Source organism: Buteo buteo, chromosome 23, assembly GCF_964188355.1.
Source record: "Buteo buteo chromosome 23, bButBut1.hap1.1, whole genome shotgun sequence".
NCBI lineage: Eukaryota > Metazoa > Chordata > Aves > Accipitriformes > Accipitridae > Buteo > Buteo buteo.
Genome location: NC_134193.1, coordinates 22,778,118 through 22,793,947, shown reverse-complemented (window position 1 = coordinate 22,793,947; position 15,830 = coordinate 22,778,118). Strand labels below are relative to the sequence as shown.

The window sequence follows — 15,830 nt, the reverse complement described above, 5'->3', positions numbered from 1 at the left end:
GTACTAACATAGAAGCATTGAAAAATGCCTATTTTTAAAAAAAAGCTTATTCTTTACAACTCACCCTCATTTGATGAGAGAGGGTCAAACAATGCAAGCAAAGAATCTGTCTGAGAAGGGGGAGATGTCAACTGACTGGCTCCTGAAATACAGGGGGGAGAAAAAAAAAGTTAGTGCTGTACCAATAACTACCTACAACATAAGAGACACTGGAAAAACAGCCCTCAGCAACAAAAGTTTACAGAACTTATATTGCAAAATATTCTTAAAGATATTCTTATATGGACAGATCTCTGTAGTATGCTGAAATGATCAAAGAATTACATCACAATAAACAGGGAAATCTCGAGGAACAGACCAATTCCAAAATGCAAGAGGACAGTCAATGTAATCAAACTGACTTAGGAAAAGGTGATCTTGGATCTAGTACTCAAGCCCTAGTACTATAAAGTACTGGAGTCTCTTTGTCAAACAAATACACTGCTAGCAAATAAGGAAATGTTTAGCTTGGCCACCAGAACTTTGAAACTGGGAGAAACTGTAAAATTTAAGGATTCTACAAATGTAATTTGTGAGACTTCAGTTATCAGAGATTCTAATTCTCATTTACAGGTAATTAACTTACCATGGGCCGTTTCATCCATGTCAGGACTTGTCACGGAATCTTTTCCCCCGAAGTCAGAGCTACATTCAGACCTGAGATCCTCAATCTTATTAGGAATATCTTCAGATGTTGCACTAATACCTTACACATAACAAAAGAAGCATCTGTAATAGTCTTTCAGAGAAAAAGGAAGCAAAATCCTGAAACTGTTAAAATGTTTGGTGAACACTGCAACAATCAAGTCCTAACTCACAGTAGCACCTAGAGACATTATGAATTTCTATACTCCTAAAATAACATTTTATTTCTGCTCTACAACTGTTTTAACACAGGCATGAATACACTTTGACAAATGGGCATTAGAAAGACACTTCACACTGTTAAATACTTTGCAGAAAACCAAGAACTGAAGTAGATAAATACTGATTTACTTAAATAAAAGAAGTTGTGATAATAAAACTAAATGAAAGAAAGCTAGGAGTTTCTTCCAAATCAATACCCCACTGCTAACCATTCCTATTGCAGCACAGAGTATTCAACGCTCTGCTGCCTTTTTTATTTCTTCTGTAAGATAAACAAAGAATTACTGCTTTGAAAATTCCAGAATGAGTGCAAAAAGTTATTTTATGAGTGAAATAATGTATAACTAAAGCAAGCACAGCAAAGCAGATACTGATCATGTTCTAACAGAGCAGCGTGTTTTCAGAGACAATTAAACACACCTGATACAACACTGAGGCCTGGTGTACTGGGTCGAGAACTGACCTCCCTTACATCTGTGTCATCAGATGTGCTACCCAGCCCGGAACAGCTTTCCAGTTCTTGTAGTCTTTCCTCCTGTTTTAAGTCTGGGGCCTCTACAAAAAGGAGACAATGGAGAGTAGAGAGAAAAAGTATCATTACTCAATGCCATGCTCCCTTAATACTCACATACAGAAGGAAGGGGGATACATGCTGATGTAGTATATTAAGTTCTAAGCTAACTCAACCACTTCAGCAAGAGTTTTCTTCCTATACAGAAGGCAAGACTCTGCACAGATAGCAATGCTCTCTCTATCTGCACAGGCATTCTAAGAAGTTTTTACTGTTTTAAGTATTTCTTAGATACAACAGTATACAGTCAAATCTTCACTAACCAACATAAATTGTGATCCTACATAGCCCTACTTAACATCACAGGGAAGGAAAGCAAACAGAATTTTGCTTTGCAATCCCTTCTCTCCCTTTTTGGCCCGTAAGAATTTCTTAAGTGACAGTAAGTCTCTCACAATGCTTTCTATCTTCTCTTTGCCTAGGAAGAGTTTGTCCTTTTAATACTGGAAGTATTCACAAACATTAACTTAACCCTAGGACAGTAATTTCTCAAAGAAAGAGAAGAAGAGGCTGTTGTTTTGCATTACATGCCTCCGGAAGGGTCTTGATTCACGCTAAAGAAATAAGCAAGAACTGCATGATTCTGACCTGAATCACTTGGTAATACTTCCACACTCCATGCCTCACTCGTGGTTTCTGATATGGTTGAACCTGTGCAGGGATCAAGCAACATGGATCCTGAGCCTGGTAAACACAGCAAGCTGCCTAGCATGTTCTCTGCAGCTGCACCTGCAAAAGTAAAGCCAAAGCGTATAGCTAGATATAGGTTTCCTGAAGACAGCTCTAATAAGAGAGAAAAGTAAGAACACATTTTAAGTGTCCTTAATGAAGTAATCATGAAAGAAAATGTTTAAAAGATAGAAATGAGCAACTAAATACAATCCAGGTCATGCACACAAAATCCTCTTAAAGAAAAGCTCCAGTTTAATCAATGAAACACACCTATGTAGAAAGGGAGGAGGAGGGCTCTGCAGTCTCACTATTTCAGAGCAAGCATGAAGCATTTTAACATACCAGATGCACCACTGAGTTACCTGCTATTTCTTGCAAGCGATCTTCATCGATGTTTGGATCGAAGTCACTTCCCAAGACATCTGTACTCCACGTTTCACTCACAGTTTCTGATATATCTCTGTCATCAGTCAACCCCATCATATCACGGATTTCGAATTTACGGAGCTTGTCATCAAGATTATCCTGAGTTGTGGCTATGTAAAAATAAAAAGGTCTCAATTTTTTTAAAGGCTTCTCCAATTACTTCTGATTGAAAATCTGTAAAAGTGAATTATAGGGGGGAAAAAAAACCAACACAAACAAAACAACCACCTATTTCTGTCAGGTAAGACAGTGTTTTAAATTAAGGCCTGCAAAGCAGTATACTATTCAAGAGATGCTGCCTGAAAACAGTTTTTAAGCACATTTGAGACATAAGGAGAAAAATCTTAAACTATACATGGTGACCTATCCACTAAATTGACAGACAAAATTAATAAAATTTAGTGCACTATCAAGAAACTGATACAATGCCTGTAAGAACTTATCACAGAAAAGCTTAGGCCTCTAGATATCATTCAAGTCCAAACCCTGTGCTCAAAACAGGGTCAATTACAGCAGGTTGCTCACGGTCATGTCCAATCATGTTTTGAATATCTCCAGGCTAGAGATACCACAACTTCTTTGGGCAACCTGTTCCAGTGTTTGACAAATATATATTAAACAGGAAGCTATCCAGATGCTTTAAGACTACTCCAATCCATATCACCCTATTCCCTGAAGGCAAAAAACTCAGTATCAAGCAAAACTTTACAAGCAGTTTCCTATAAAGGACTTAAGCCTCAAACCCCCATGCAACTTCCTTTTCTTAACAACAGACTGCAAGTAGTATTTCTTGAGAAAAAGAAAAAAAAACCAAAATCACAAACAAATGCAAGAATGATTGCACAAGGAAAACTTTTACTTATTTTTTCCTGAACTAGTCCATTTTTCAACCTTTTTCCACAGAAGTCGGGCTTTACCATCTACAGCACCTCAGGCTCTTGTATTAGAGAATGTGCACCTGCCTTGTTCATGCTCTAACAGCTGCAGAGCTTCAACGCCATTGCTCCCAGAGGGGCCTGCGCCAAGCTCTGACACAGACTCCCCTTCTAAATCCAAAGATGACACAGAGTTGGAGCGATTTGAAGGACCTGTAAAAACAGATTTTACTGTAAATCTAATTTGAATAACAGTTCCTAAATACACAGCATTAATAATCCAGGACACAATTAACTAGAAAGATGAAAAGAAATAAAGTAGCAGTTCCAATATAAAATACTGAATTGATGAACTAAATGTGCATTTGCTGTACTCTTGATCCCTATTCTATAGATACTTAACCCACACTGTGATTTGTACTTCCTAGGTTTAGAGTACTATGCTAACAATAATCTACAAATACATTACCAGAAACGGCTAGAATCTCAACATTACCATACTTAACTGTAACTAAAAAGTCAATAAAGTCTTTGCCATTAATTTATTTATGTGTCCATGAATTTGTTTTCTTGTTTTGAGGAGAGAGAGAAGAAAAACTAAGCTATGGAAGTTATACAAAATAATGCACGCCAAGTAATCTGTACAAACCTCTTCAATACCACAAATAAGCCTGTGCTTTGTTGCGTGTCTGAGCTTCATATAAAGGAGTTGTCCAGAGTCCAGAAACTATTCTGAGGTATGTAATAGCTTATTAAAACATGATGAAAAATAAGTCTGAGAAGTCTAAGTTTAGAGCCAAGTTAGATTATCTTAATAATTAGTATTGCACTTAAGTTTCAAAAAAAAAAATAATTAAAAATCCCTCTGTTTTCTTTTTCTAAATACACTTAGTTTTTTCTTCCTAATTCTCAGACTCAGTTATGCCTTTGCAGTTCAAAATTTAGCTCCAGACTTTTTTCTTTGAATGGCTAAGAGAAAAGACAGGCTCTCACAATAAAATAGCACAGTCTTCAAATTGGCAAAGATGACATGCTGTGTTTAACAGAAGTTCCTTTTATAGTTAAGGAAAAAAAAAAGGGGGACAAAATTTCTTCAAGACTTAAGTAGCCCTTCACCTTCAGATATTCCTTCCAGATTATCACTGCAGAGGGAAAAGCGCAAGGTTTTATCAGGTTTACCATGGAGTTTGTTTTCATCAACAGGGACATCTCCTTGTCCGCCATCTGCAAGCTGCATATTTAAGACCTGGAGGATGGGGGAAAGAAACAAGACTTCCTTAAAATAATCTATTTTTCAGATAATTAAATAGTAAATAAAACATTACACACATTTTTTGCATTGTTTTCCCTAGATGTTAAAGGCACAATCAAATTTCTAACATACAGTTTGAAAAAAGACAGCTATCTCCAAAGTCAGAGCCTGGGGAGAACGTAAGGTAACCAAGACATGAACATAAGGCAAATCCTGATAACAACGGAGCCACCAGCTCCCTCATCACCCTGGCAGACTAATATAACATGGAAACTGATCCTTACAAGGCTGCAAAAGGAGATAGTTCAGATTATCCGGCAAGGCAGCAAAGATGAAAGCAGAAGCTGTGCTATGGCTGGTGAAAAAAACCCAGCCCTATACTAAGCAACATAGTCTGAAGGCATTCATGGTGGCACAACCACAGCTCTGCCCTCACAAGAAGCTGGGCCTGTGTGTTTCAAGTCTGAGCTGCCAAAAACGTTGGGATCAGTGTTCCAGTTCTGTCATTCACCTGTGCCACTTGATCCAAAGGACAGAGCATGCAGACAGATAACTGAATCAGTTTCTTTAGGCTCAGAAACAATAGCCCAAATTTGCTCTTAAGCATGCTAGATGACAAAGCCTCTTCATCAATCCGCCAGGTTCACTTTTCCTGTGTTAATATACTGCTTTTCACACCTTGCAGATATATTAACTGGGGGACGACGACAACACACACGGACGGGACACCTAACAAAGGGAAATTTGAAAGCTACAATCCCCAAGTTCAGTAAAATAAAGTAAGGATTTTAATTCCCATTCTAGATTTATTACCTAAACTTAGTGTCACAACTTCATTGTTCTGCTATTAGAGAACACAGAGACTGTACGTTTCAAAATATCTGAGACATGATAGTTTTTGCATACCTCATTTTCTGACATCATTCCTGGAGTAATCTGTGGACCTGTCCCCAAAGAAATCACCAGCACTTCTTCCGGCTGAACTTCTGGGATAGTCTCCTGGGAGGATCCTTCATGATCTCCGTGCTGATCCATTAGAATATTTGATCTACTTCTGCTGCGAGTTGCTAAGAAAGTATTTTGAAATATCAATATCAGAAAGCTTTTCCTTGTTTGAAGAGGAAAAAGACAATACAATGGAAATACAGAACGGCAATGTTTTGAATTAATAATATGCATACTAAATAAACTTACAAAATGAAAAGTCATATTAGACTGAGAGATGGAACTAGCGTTTAAATTTGAGTACCGAACTGTGAAAACTTTCAACATAAAAGTTTAGAGAAACAAGGTATACTATGTCCTGTTTGCCTACACACAGTTTACTCCAATCACAGAAAGACCCTTAATAAATTAATTGAGAAAATGAAGAAGTTTGTTACCAACAAAAAAAGGTCTAGGTTCCTGTGGTTTATAACTCTGTTTAATTGATTTATTTAGAAGCTTTTTCTCCTAAAAAGCAGGGAAATCTTATTGTAACAGGTGCGTCAAACTCAGACACACAATTCAATACTAGTTGGTTTACTTTGATTATTTTGTGACTCTTCATTAGCCTTTTCAAGTAGCCTCATATTCCCACATTTGGCACCGTGGAAGGAAAAACACCCATATGGAATTAAGATTTCTAAGTATGGCAGCATGACACCAGTTATTTCTTTATCTGATTCGGGGAAAACAAGGCAAGTGTGCAGAAGTCACAGCCAAATTCTGATTATCACACAAAGGCACACAAGGTCTTTTTAAAAACTACATGTACATATGAAATTCGTTTCATATAGAAAACAATGAAGTCAATCTGAAAAAGCAACTGATTGCCAAAGTAAACCAAAGGCATGCTTAGTCATGTGTTATAAGTAAAAGTTTCACAGTGAAGAATGGAAAGAGGGCATTACCCACCAAAAGGGGTTACTAGAGTTATATGAGCTGAAAGATTGGTAGCAGAAGTATCCCAGGCAGTAATGGCTGCCAATTGCTGTCCTGGATTTCGAAAGCATTAAAATGAAACAAAAGAAATAAAAACTTTGAGCAAAAACTATTTTATACCATAAAATAAATGCTGTTGAGCCACTACTTTATAGGCATAAGACCAGAACCATTCAGAAGTAGAGTTAAAACAACATGGGATAGGTTTGTTTTGGGGTTGGTTTTGTGGGTTTTTTTGCCACTTATCAGGCTCTACATATTTTTATCCTGTTAGACACTAACACCAAATCTCTCAAACAAAAATATCCCATGTGGTCATATTAATGTAAATATACACTGAAGGAGAGTAGCACACTTCCTATTTTAAGAAGAAATATTATTGAAATGGAAAAGTTCAAGACCCAGAAATCCTATTCAAAAAGAGGACAAAAACCCAAACAAATGTAAAATTGCATTACAATATACTAACGTTTAGAATTAGACTGGGCAAATAATGGAGGAAGAAGAAAGCTTCTCTTCTCAGCACATACTCTAAAAGTTCTGCTCTTGCTTTTTCATCCTCCTCCACATTTACTCTCTTCTGAGACACAGAAATTTGAAACTTATTCTATCCCACTAATTAAATGTCATTGCTTCCATCTTACCACTTTCCTAAGCAATCTTCTCTCCTAGATCTGCTTCCCATCTTCAAACTTTCCCTTTATTATCATTGCACTAGCGTGACTACCAACCACTCCAGCGTTTTTCTCAAGTTCAATCCAGAGTGATGAAACTTACCATGCTTGCATCAGAAAGTAAGGAAGTTACCTGGCTTTCTATGCAAAAGAAAATTCTTCACCATCTACACAGAAAAAGTAAGAACTGAAGGTGTAGTCCAAGAGTAGCCCCAAGAGATGACTGAAAAAATGGCACAGAAAATGTATCAAGGTATCAGAAATCACGCAAGAAGTCTGCTCGCTCTCCTTACCTATCGGTAATCGATTTTTTTTGTTAGCTGGAGTAGTTGCAGGAGAAAGTTGTGGGGTATTATATGGAGTCATTTCAAGGCTGCTGCTTTTCCCCGGTTTGTTCTGGGGTAAGTTTGCCAGCAAGTTTTCCAAAGCCATCCGATCTTCCTTAAGTTGATCACTTGACATTACATTCCGCATAAAGCCAACCTAAAAATTTACAGTTAGTCTTGGTAAGAATTGCAGTGTAAATTATCAGCCTTGTTTATCCTATCTGTAAACATATGGGGACAAGTTTATACTATTCTTTTTTAAGAATTTAAGATATTACCAGAGTAGTTAGCTGGCTGTATGTCATGTAAACCACTGTTCTACTCAACCCCTCCAGAAGGTTAACAGAAGACATTGGAGGAGTTTCAACAGCACGCCCATCGATTACTACATCCAGGAAAGCAGCAACACAGCTCTGCAAAGAGAAGACATAGTTTTTAAATGAGACACCATTTACTACAGTTTGGAAAGAACATAAGTTACAACAAGAGTTAAGTAGTTTACATAATGATGTAAGTTTTGCTTCCTACTTTTAAAATCTTAGGATAAAATACCATGTATCATTAAAATCACTGAAGAGCAAGCAAGGAAAGCACGCAGTTAGTTTTAGCATTTCCTTCATTCCTTTTCTGTATTCAAAAGTATTATTTATTTAAGTATCTTCTTACAATGTTTTAAAAAATTAAACTGTTTTATGGCAATTAAACTGCCCCTTCCTGAAGAATCTACTAAGCACAGACTAAAAGTGAAACAAGGAAGCAACACACAATATCACTTTCTAATCTGATTGAATGCTACTTGTATAATAAATGTGTAACTTTGTATGATGACTATGTAACAATTATAGTTAGCAAAACCCTGGAAGTTACACAAACAAATCAACAGTTTTTTAAACATATAGCAATACATCAAAGATCATTAGTTTCACTGTTTCTCTGGTGAAACTAATTTCAGTATTGCTATGGATGATTCATCCTAACAAAGGAAAAGCTGAACAAAAAAAAAAAAAGCAAAACTACGCAAAAAAGTGACAGAATTTACTTGCACTAACAAATTACTTGGTGTTAAACCAGATTTCATACAAAAGTTGTCTTCAGATCAAAGTGTTTTCTTTAGATTCAGTAGAAAAACCACAGACAATAATTCAGCATGTCAGTTTAAAAGGTAACTTGCTTTTACTTCTTTTTTTGTAGTTTCTTTTGAGAAGTATTATGTCAGAGTAGAAGCAAGAATCCCCAACCCTTAACTCTAGTACTCAAGATTTTGTTCCCAGCTTTGTGCAGGATTTAATCTGTCTTTCAGTACATGTAACTTGGAAGTTAAACACTTAGGAAGTCCTTTGCTATGTCTGACACAAGTGACTGCAGAAGGAGGAAGTACACACGCAAGTCTTAGCTTTTTTTAGTCTGGGTTCTTACTTTGTCAAATTTAGCAAGGTTACTCTTCATGCGTGGATCTCCCTCTTCAGAACCTGTCATTGCCAATTGCTGCAGAAGTCTCCCAACCTGAAATTAAAAAGAAGTATGAAGAGTAAGCATTTCAAATCATCATCATGATGAACCCGATTACAAAAAATAGTTCAAAAAAATTCCCCATTCTAAATTTTTTTTCAGTTAATACTCCGAGAAATACTCCTGATTGAGTGGACAGAGTCTTAAACTTGCTTTCAGGGCAGAAAAAATGCAAGAAGCTTTAGAAAAAAAGCAGTCATTGCATTTACTAAGAAAATTTGCACACACAGTATGCTATGAGCATCCATACTTCACCCCCTTCCCAGGAACAAAGCATGTTTTGTTTTTACAACACGTCAGAATTGAGAGTTGAATCTAGGTCATCTTAAACCCAGAGACTTTAACAGGCTATATATATTTTACTAAGAATATGTTGGAAGATAAAAAATAGCAAGAGGGCTAACCCTTGTTTCAGAGCATATATTCCTTATTAATCTCCAACTGCAAAGCAACTCTCAAATTTAAAGAGCTGCCAACTGCAAGCTCTCCTACAACAGGCAAGCAATGACACAGGAGAGGACTGCTAATGTATTTTAGAAAAACATTGGCAAGGCCCTGTCAGTAACAGTCTAGTGAGTAAAACTCACCAGAAGGATTATACTGTGAGAATCACTCGCTGTCCAGTTTATAGACAACATTAAAAAGTAGGGTTTGTTCCTTGTGTGGTGAATATCCAGTCAGACAAGCATTGCTTAATACCTTCAGACTACACCTCTACATGCTGTCATTAAATTGCCCAAGTATTTGCACAAAGACAAAAATTTGTCATGAGGCCCGGGGAATACTCTAAGGTCTAATGAAACAGTAGATAGCTACCCACCAGAAATACTGGTCATTACTGCCAGACAAGAAGGTTTTTTCAGCAAAATATTTCATTATTTTGTGCAATACCTGGCATAATATTTAACATTAGCAAGAACAGCACAACATTCATTTACACACATTCCAGAATTCATCTCAGTCACTTTTACACTTTAGCTTCCATCCCTTATAACAGCTTTTATAAAGTACATTTGCAACTCTTTTAAGAGATAAAGGAATACATGCTATCAATTTTTTAAAGTCAATATTTTAAGCAAACAGATAAACTTTAGAGCATGCCTTCTCAGCAACAATTAACACAAATATTTTGCTAGCATTTGTCTTATAGGTAGGAGGGAAAGTACCTTTACGTTTACTATAGTAACATCAGTTCTAGTGGGGAAAAAAAAAAAGGCCAAGAACTTCTTTTTTTTTTTTTTTTTTTTTTTAAGACTACTTTAAAGTGAATCATACCTGCATCAGATTAAATCTTGCCACCTCATTTATAGGAGCATCAGAAATGATCCCATACTGTTCTGGGTTAACAATTGCAGGACAGATGAAACACGCTAGAAGAAGATCTGTGCACATTGCTCTGACCTCCCCAACCTCCAGCCTGTCTACACACGAGAGCGTTTTGTACATTTGTGACACAATCCATCTCAAGCTGTGAGGAAAACAGTAAGTGTTTTGTTTGAGATAGCCAATGAATTTGTTCACCAAGGTCACCAGCTTGGCCTCATTGGAGTCAACCATCTCTTGGACTCTTTGCTTGAACTTTTCTGTGCCTTTCTCTCCAAATAACTTTTCCTGTTGTACTGGGGAGAATCTCTCAATTAGCTTGTTTGGATCAGTTTCCAAGTGGTCTTCATCTTCAACCAGAAGCTGCATGATTGGCTCATGTAAAGTTGCAGTAAGAAAAAGTTTTGCAGAAAAGAGTCCTTCAGAGAAAAGTTTGAATAAGATGCTGAATGCACAGGTGCCTCGTCTCAACAGCCGCCTAGGGTTGTCACTTTCCTTGAGTTCAAATTCAATCAAGTAACGAAGGACCTGGAGGAGGTAGCTCTCATCCTCCTGCATGATGCAGTTCCCATAAATGGAGGTAAAGACTGTGTGAATGACACTCTGAGTGTTGTCCTGGTTGAGCTTCTCTCCAGCAACCAGACAGGATGCAATAAGCCTAGGGTTCTCTCTCAATCTGTTTAGGAATTCTCCATAAGCAGTCTCCTGAAATCCCAACTGCTTATATCCATCCACAAACTGCGTGTCCTCCAGAATTTTAGCATGCTGGCAACATTCAGCAGGAGAAGCTTCAGCACTTTAAAGAAAAACATTGAAACAGTTTAAGTAACTCTTAAGCAAACAAACTTCATAAAAGATGCTACATGGTCAATCTATTAACAAGACTACAACCAAGGAAAAGTCTTTCCGTACAGTTAATACAAATGATTTGCAAATTCAGGAATAAGGAGAATTTGCTGCAATAAACTATGAACAGATGCAAAACACATACATATATTGAAAAAATGTAGCTTAAACAGCCAACAAGTAAGTTTCAGGTGAGTCAGATTCCCTAGTTGAGATCTGCTTTAAAACCTTACTATTTTTACGATTAGTACAGCAAAAGACTCCAGATACCAAATGCGAAAAGTCTGATGGATTTGCTGCAATTCACAGAAGTGTAGGAGCTTGTTCTTGCCAGGACCACCCCCACCCCCGAAATCACCTTGTTATGATCAGTCTGTCCAAGTTAATCCTTTGCTGCTTGGAAATCCATGCTGTGCGGTACAGCTTTTCAGCTGTCTTCAATACATCTGCATTGAGCCTCTGAATAAGTTGCTTTTCTGAATTTACATACAGCCGTTCCTGCTTGAGGTGATGAGCTAGCGTGTGTATATCCAGCTTCACCATCTTGGGCAGCGAGCGGGTTACACAGTACTCACTGACAGAAAGAAAGAAAGAAAATGAAACAGGTGAATTACAACAGTTAGGGAACGAGTTCTGTCAGCCTCAATGAAGTGACAAGCAGGTCATAAACTTACACTTAGCAGTAAATACTGCTGTGCCCCTTCCATGGTAGCATATTAATATGTTCTCTCAAATCCACAGCCCACCACTTAATAACTGAGTCACTCCTTAATGCAAGGTTTCCTAATTGCCAATTTCATTAACCCCTTGTTATGTCAGCACATCAGGGACACCTGCATAGTAGCAAATGGTATTTTCAACTCACACTCATGAACTGAAATAGTAATACAATACAGAGCTACAAAACTCCTGCACCACACCTCCAATACACAAGGTAAAAAATGGGCCATTATTGGAGAGATGTGGCCATTGCTGCAGCTTAAGTGACACAGGCTTATGGAGATGAAGAGGGATCCCATTCCGACCCACAGTCTGGTCAACAGGCAAAAAGATTTCTGCACTTACTACTTTGTCCTAAAGCACGCCCACGTAACGCAGCACTATCCAAGTACTTGGGTATGGTTATCTCTGGCCTGTTAAAACAAATGACCTCTCTCACCTATGCATAAGAAGCACCAAGCTCCCAATATTGGTGTTTTCTGCTAAGATATTTTAAATAATAATATTACTTATTAAAAAAATATTAAATAAAATCAAGGAGTATCGATACCCAGATAAGGCAGAAGTTGGAAATTAAGTCTGGAGACTTTGCTCAACAGTAGAACTCATTCAGAAAAAATTCCTCAAATATTTCAATTCAGAAGAATATTTCTTTGGGCCATGATCCAAAAATGTTGTTTAAAGAGAGAAAAACTGAAACAACCGTAGGCTTTCATAGCACATCAGGGACAAAAATCTACACAAACTACTGTTACGTTGCAATGTAACATCAGCTCTAACTTGGTAATTAGAGAGCTTCTTAAGTTACCAGTTAGCAGTTAAAGACTACCACACCATTCAAAACAAGCTCAAGGAGCTAATCCATCTAAAAATGAACTCTATGGAAGAAAAAAAACCATCACCTGCATTAATGCTGACAAGGGAAGGAGTAGAACCATGCAGATCTGATTATGTTTCCATGGAATTAATGATTAATTGCTTTACATCTTCTTCCCCACCAGAACTAACAGCTACACTAGCTGATTTGGGAAGAAAAAGGGGTTGATCCAGATATAATGTGTAACAGCTATCTGTCAGATATATTGCTAATGGATATATGTCAGAGCTGTCAAGGTGTCTGGCGATGAACCCTTCAAAGCCATACTACAGTTAAATGAAAAATTTACTTCCCGCAACCTGTAGTGACTCTTGAGGAGCCTTGCTCCACAAAACCATTTAGTCCATGCTTGAGAAACTACAAATAATGTAGTTATAATGTACAGCCTAATGCTCTCCCCTTTTAGTGTTTTAAAGATCTGTGGTTCACTGCTCAGCATAGCAGGAGATGATCCTCTCTGAAGAATACAGATTAGCTCCCTAATTAGGCACAGGTTTTACATTTGTTGGGATTTTTTTCAGTGTGTGGAGAAAGCCTGATAACCAGGTGCAGTGACAACCATCACTGAGTTTTAACCTCACAACCAAAACCCTAGTAGAGACAAAAAGAGATGCTGTCACAAGCCTTCATGCATAAAAAATTGCAATCTTCTTACACCTGATGGTTTGAAGGCCATTCCTAGCAAATACAAGCTCTCAAACAAACAAACCCCCCACACACCCAACCAAAAAAACTCAGCAACCCTAATCAGTGGTTACAGCTGATGCATCCAAAAATGAGATTAAGCAAGGAACTTGAAGGATGCACTAATTTAGATGTTTTTAACTAGGACTGTCTCAGAGAAATGATTACAAAAAGAAACACTGACATTACTGCCACAGTGCTCTGAGAAACAAATAATGACTTCTTGCAACAAATTTATTTTTGGTTCCAGAATTTAAGGGCTCGCAAAAAAAATAGCAGTAAACTTGATATTGCCTGCAAACACAACAGTAACTAGTTATTAGGCTATAAGCTATTAGTATCAGCCAGGAAAAAGAGGTTGTATCCATAAAAACCATACATTCACAAGATCTGCAGAACTACCTTCTGTCTTTTCAGATGCTTTCCACTGTAAGGCTGTACTTAAGAGTAATCACAGTTTATCGAAACTTAACAGTTTTAGTTGACATTTTCTGTTTTAAGGTATCCACCCACCGGCTCCACTTTCCTGGACAGAAAGTTCATCCAAGTGGTTCTCCTGCTTGTAAGCAAGTTTTGAGAAGGAACAGGGGACCCACACGGGGTATCCCCTACGAACAGCCTGTTGACTTCGCCCACGTTCCTATGCCTTTGCCTTGCAAAATCTCAAAACAAGTTTCTATTTTTGCATCACTCGTTATAAACACATTTAACAGTAGACAAGCCCATTAAAAGGCTTCTGAGGTGTCTCATATACTTACAAGTAAAGTGACTTCTCTCACTGTTTGACTCGATTTTTTTTTTTTTTTTTTTTTTACTAGAGAAGATGTTTTCAGCATCAGGGATGGGCTAAGCACTCCGACAGCTTTCAGCCTCTGAGGAAAGACCATTCTTTTCTCCCCTGGCCCACAGGTGGGAGTGAACTCCAAAAGCCCAGTCAGCAAAAGAGACAAAGGTGGCCTGGAAACAGTACACCTTTTCTGTTAAGTTATGATTATCAAAACAGCAGTTACATTGCTGGTAACCTTTTCTGGAGCTACGGACAATTAAAAAAAAAAAAAAAAAAGAAATCAGTTAATGCTCAGAAAGCATGTAAGACTTCCACACAGTCCAGAGACCTAATACACATGCATATAATCTACTTGTCCAACAAACAACAAGAGCAACAAAACAGTAGAAAAGGTCAGACTACTGCAAAACAATACTGTACCATTCACGATGCCACCTGAAAAAGAAAAAGACAGTATGGGCATCGCACACACTCGGAAAGTGAAGTTACCACCTCACACACAAACGATTTGGGCATCTGCTCATGGCAGAGCATCACAGCCATTAAACAGAGACACTGAAGCACTGAGTAAACTGTGAGAAACTGCACTCTACTGTGCATTCTGATTTTTTGCAAACTAACTGCCACCATGAACTTCAGGCCCAAAACAAAACAAAGCTCCAAAGGCTACCATTACCCACACCTGCACTTCTAAATATACTGGTCCCATGACTACCTGATAATATCCTATCAATTGGACACTACCCGTGTGTTTATCTTATCTGTCTCTACTGTAGAACACCATAAATAACGAAAGCAAGAGAAGAATTGATTAGGAACTGAACCGCAGCAGGTTAATAAGTACCACCGCTTTGTCAAGAACTATGAAAATCCGCAAGATCTTCCTGTCAATCCACAGGAAGTCAACTGCACAACAGCCGTTTTTACCCTAATGTACAAGAAAAAGGGATCTGCAGCTTCCCCGTCTTTACAATCCTCCATAAAAATTAAACTAATTTGACTGCTAGTGATTGCTACTGAAATACACCTCTATGAAGAGGAATGCCTCATTCACTCCCATTTGCCAGTTTTGAAAAATTAATTATTCTGAAGTCACACAAGTATAGCAAGCAACAGTGCAAACAACTTTTGTCTCCACCTTAAGTTTCTGGCAGACATTTGAGAACACTAGAGATGTAAAGCCGGTAGTTTAAAACACACAGCACTCCAGCAGGCTTCAGACCGGCTATAAAGAAAACTTGCAGCATAGTAAAGAAAACCCAAAAAACCTAGTCAAGCAAGATGCACACGTTATTACTCTTCAGATACCGGTATTATTAACACAGCCAGTCTTGAAAGAAGAAACTGTTGTACCACTAACACACCTACATGACACACACTGCTCCCCTCCAAAAACCTCTTCCGTTTATAATCAGTATGAAAAGACAACAGTTGCATTCTCTGACCTTCCCAGGCTGCA

The 15,830-nt window shown here is 37.8% G+C and overlaps 1 protein-coding gene across 4 annotated transcripts in view; it reads right to left on the bottom strand.

Moving 5' to 3' along the window:
* Positions 1–15,830, bottom strand: part of GAPVD1 (GTPase activating protein and VPS9 domains 1) — a 29,585-nt gene that overhangs the window by 10,818 nt on the left and 2,937 nt on the right. Inside the window, exons 2-15 of one of the 4 annotated variants that reach the window (XM_075055871.1) lie at positions 14,343–14,617; positions 11,662–11,877; positions 10,410–11,253; positions 9,042–9,128; positions 7,904–8,038; positions 7,593–7,782; positions 5,609–5,769; positions 4,567–4,696; positions 3,538–3,663; positions 2,512–2,685; positions 2,066–2,206; positions 1,327–1,461; positions 626–745; positions 65–142 (exon numbers count right to left, since the gene is read on the bottom strand). In XM_075055871.1, coding sequence (XP_074911972.1) covers positions 65–142; positions 626–745; positions 1,327–1,461; positions 2,066–2,206; positions 2,512–2,685; positions 3,538–3,663; positions 4,567–4,696; positions 5,609–5,769; positions 7,593–7,782; positions 7,904–8,038; positions 9,042–9,128; positions 10,410–11,253; positions 11,662–11,846 — 2,506 coding nt within the window. In that variant the 5' untranslated portion in view covers positions 11,847–11,877; positions 14,343–14,617. Of the gene's footprint in view, positions 1–64; positions 143–625; positions 746–1,326; positions 1,462–2,065; positions 2,207–2,511; positions 2,686–3,537; positions 3,664–4,566; positions 4,697–5,608; positions 5,770–7,592; positions 7,783–7,903; positions 8,039–9,041; positions 9,129–10,409; positions 11,254–11,661; positions 11,878–14,342; positions 14,618–15,830 lie in introns of those variants that run through there. The other 3 variants (XM_075055870.1, XM_075055869.1, XM_075055868.1) reach the window with 3 other exon arrangements.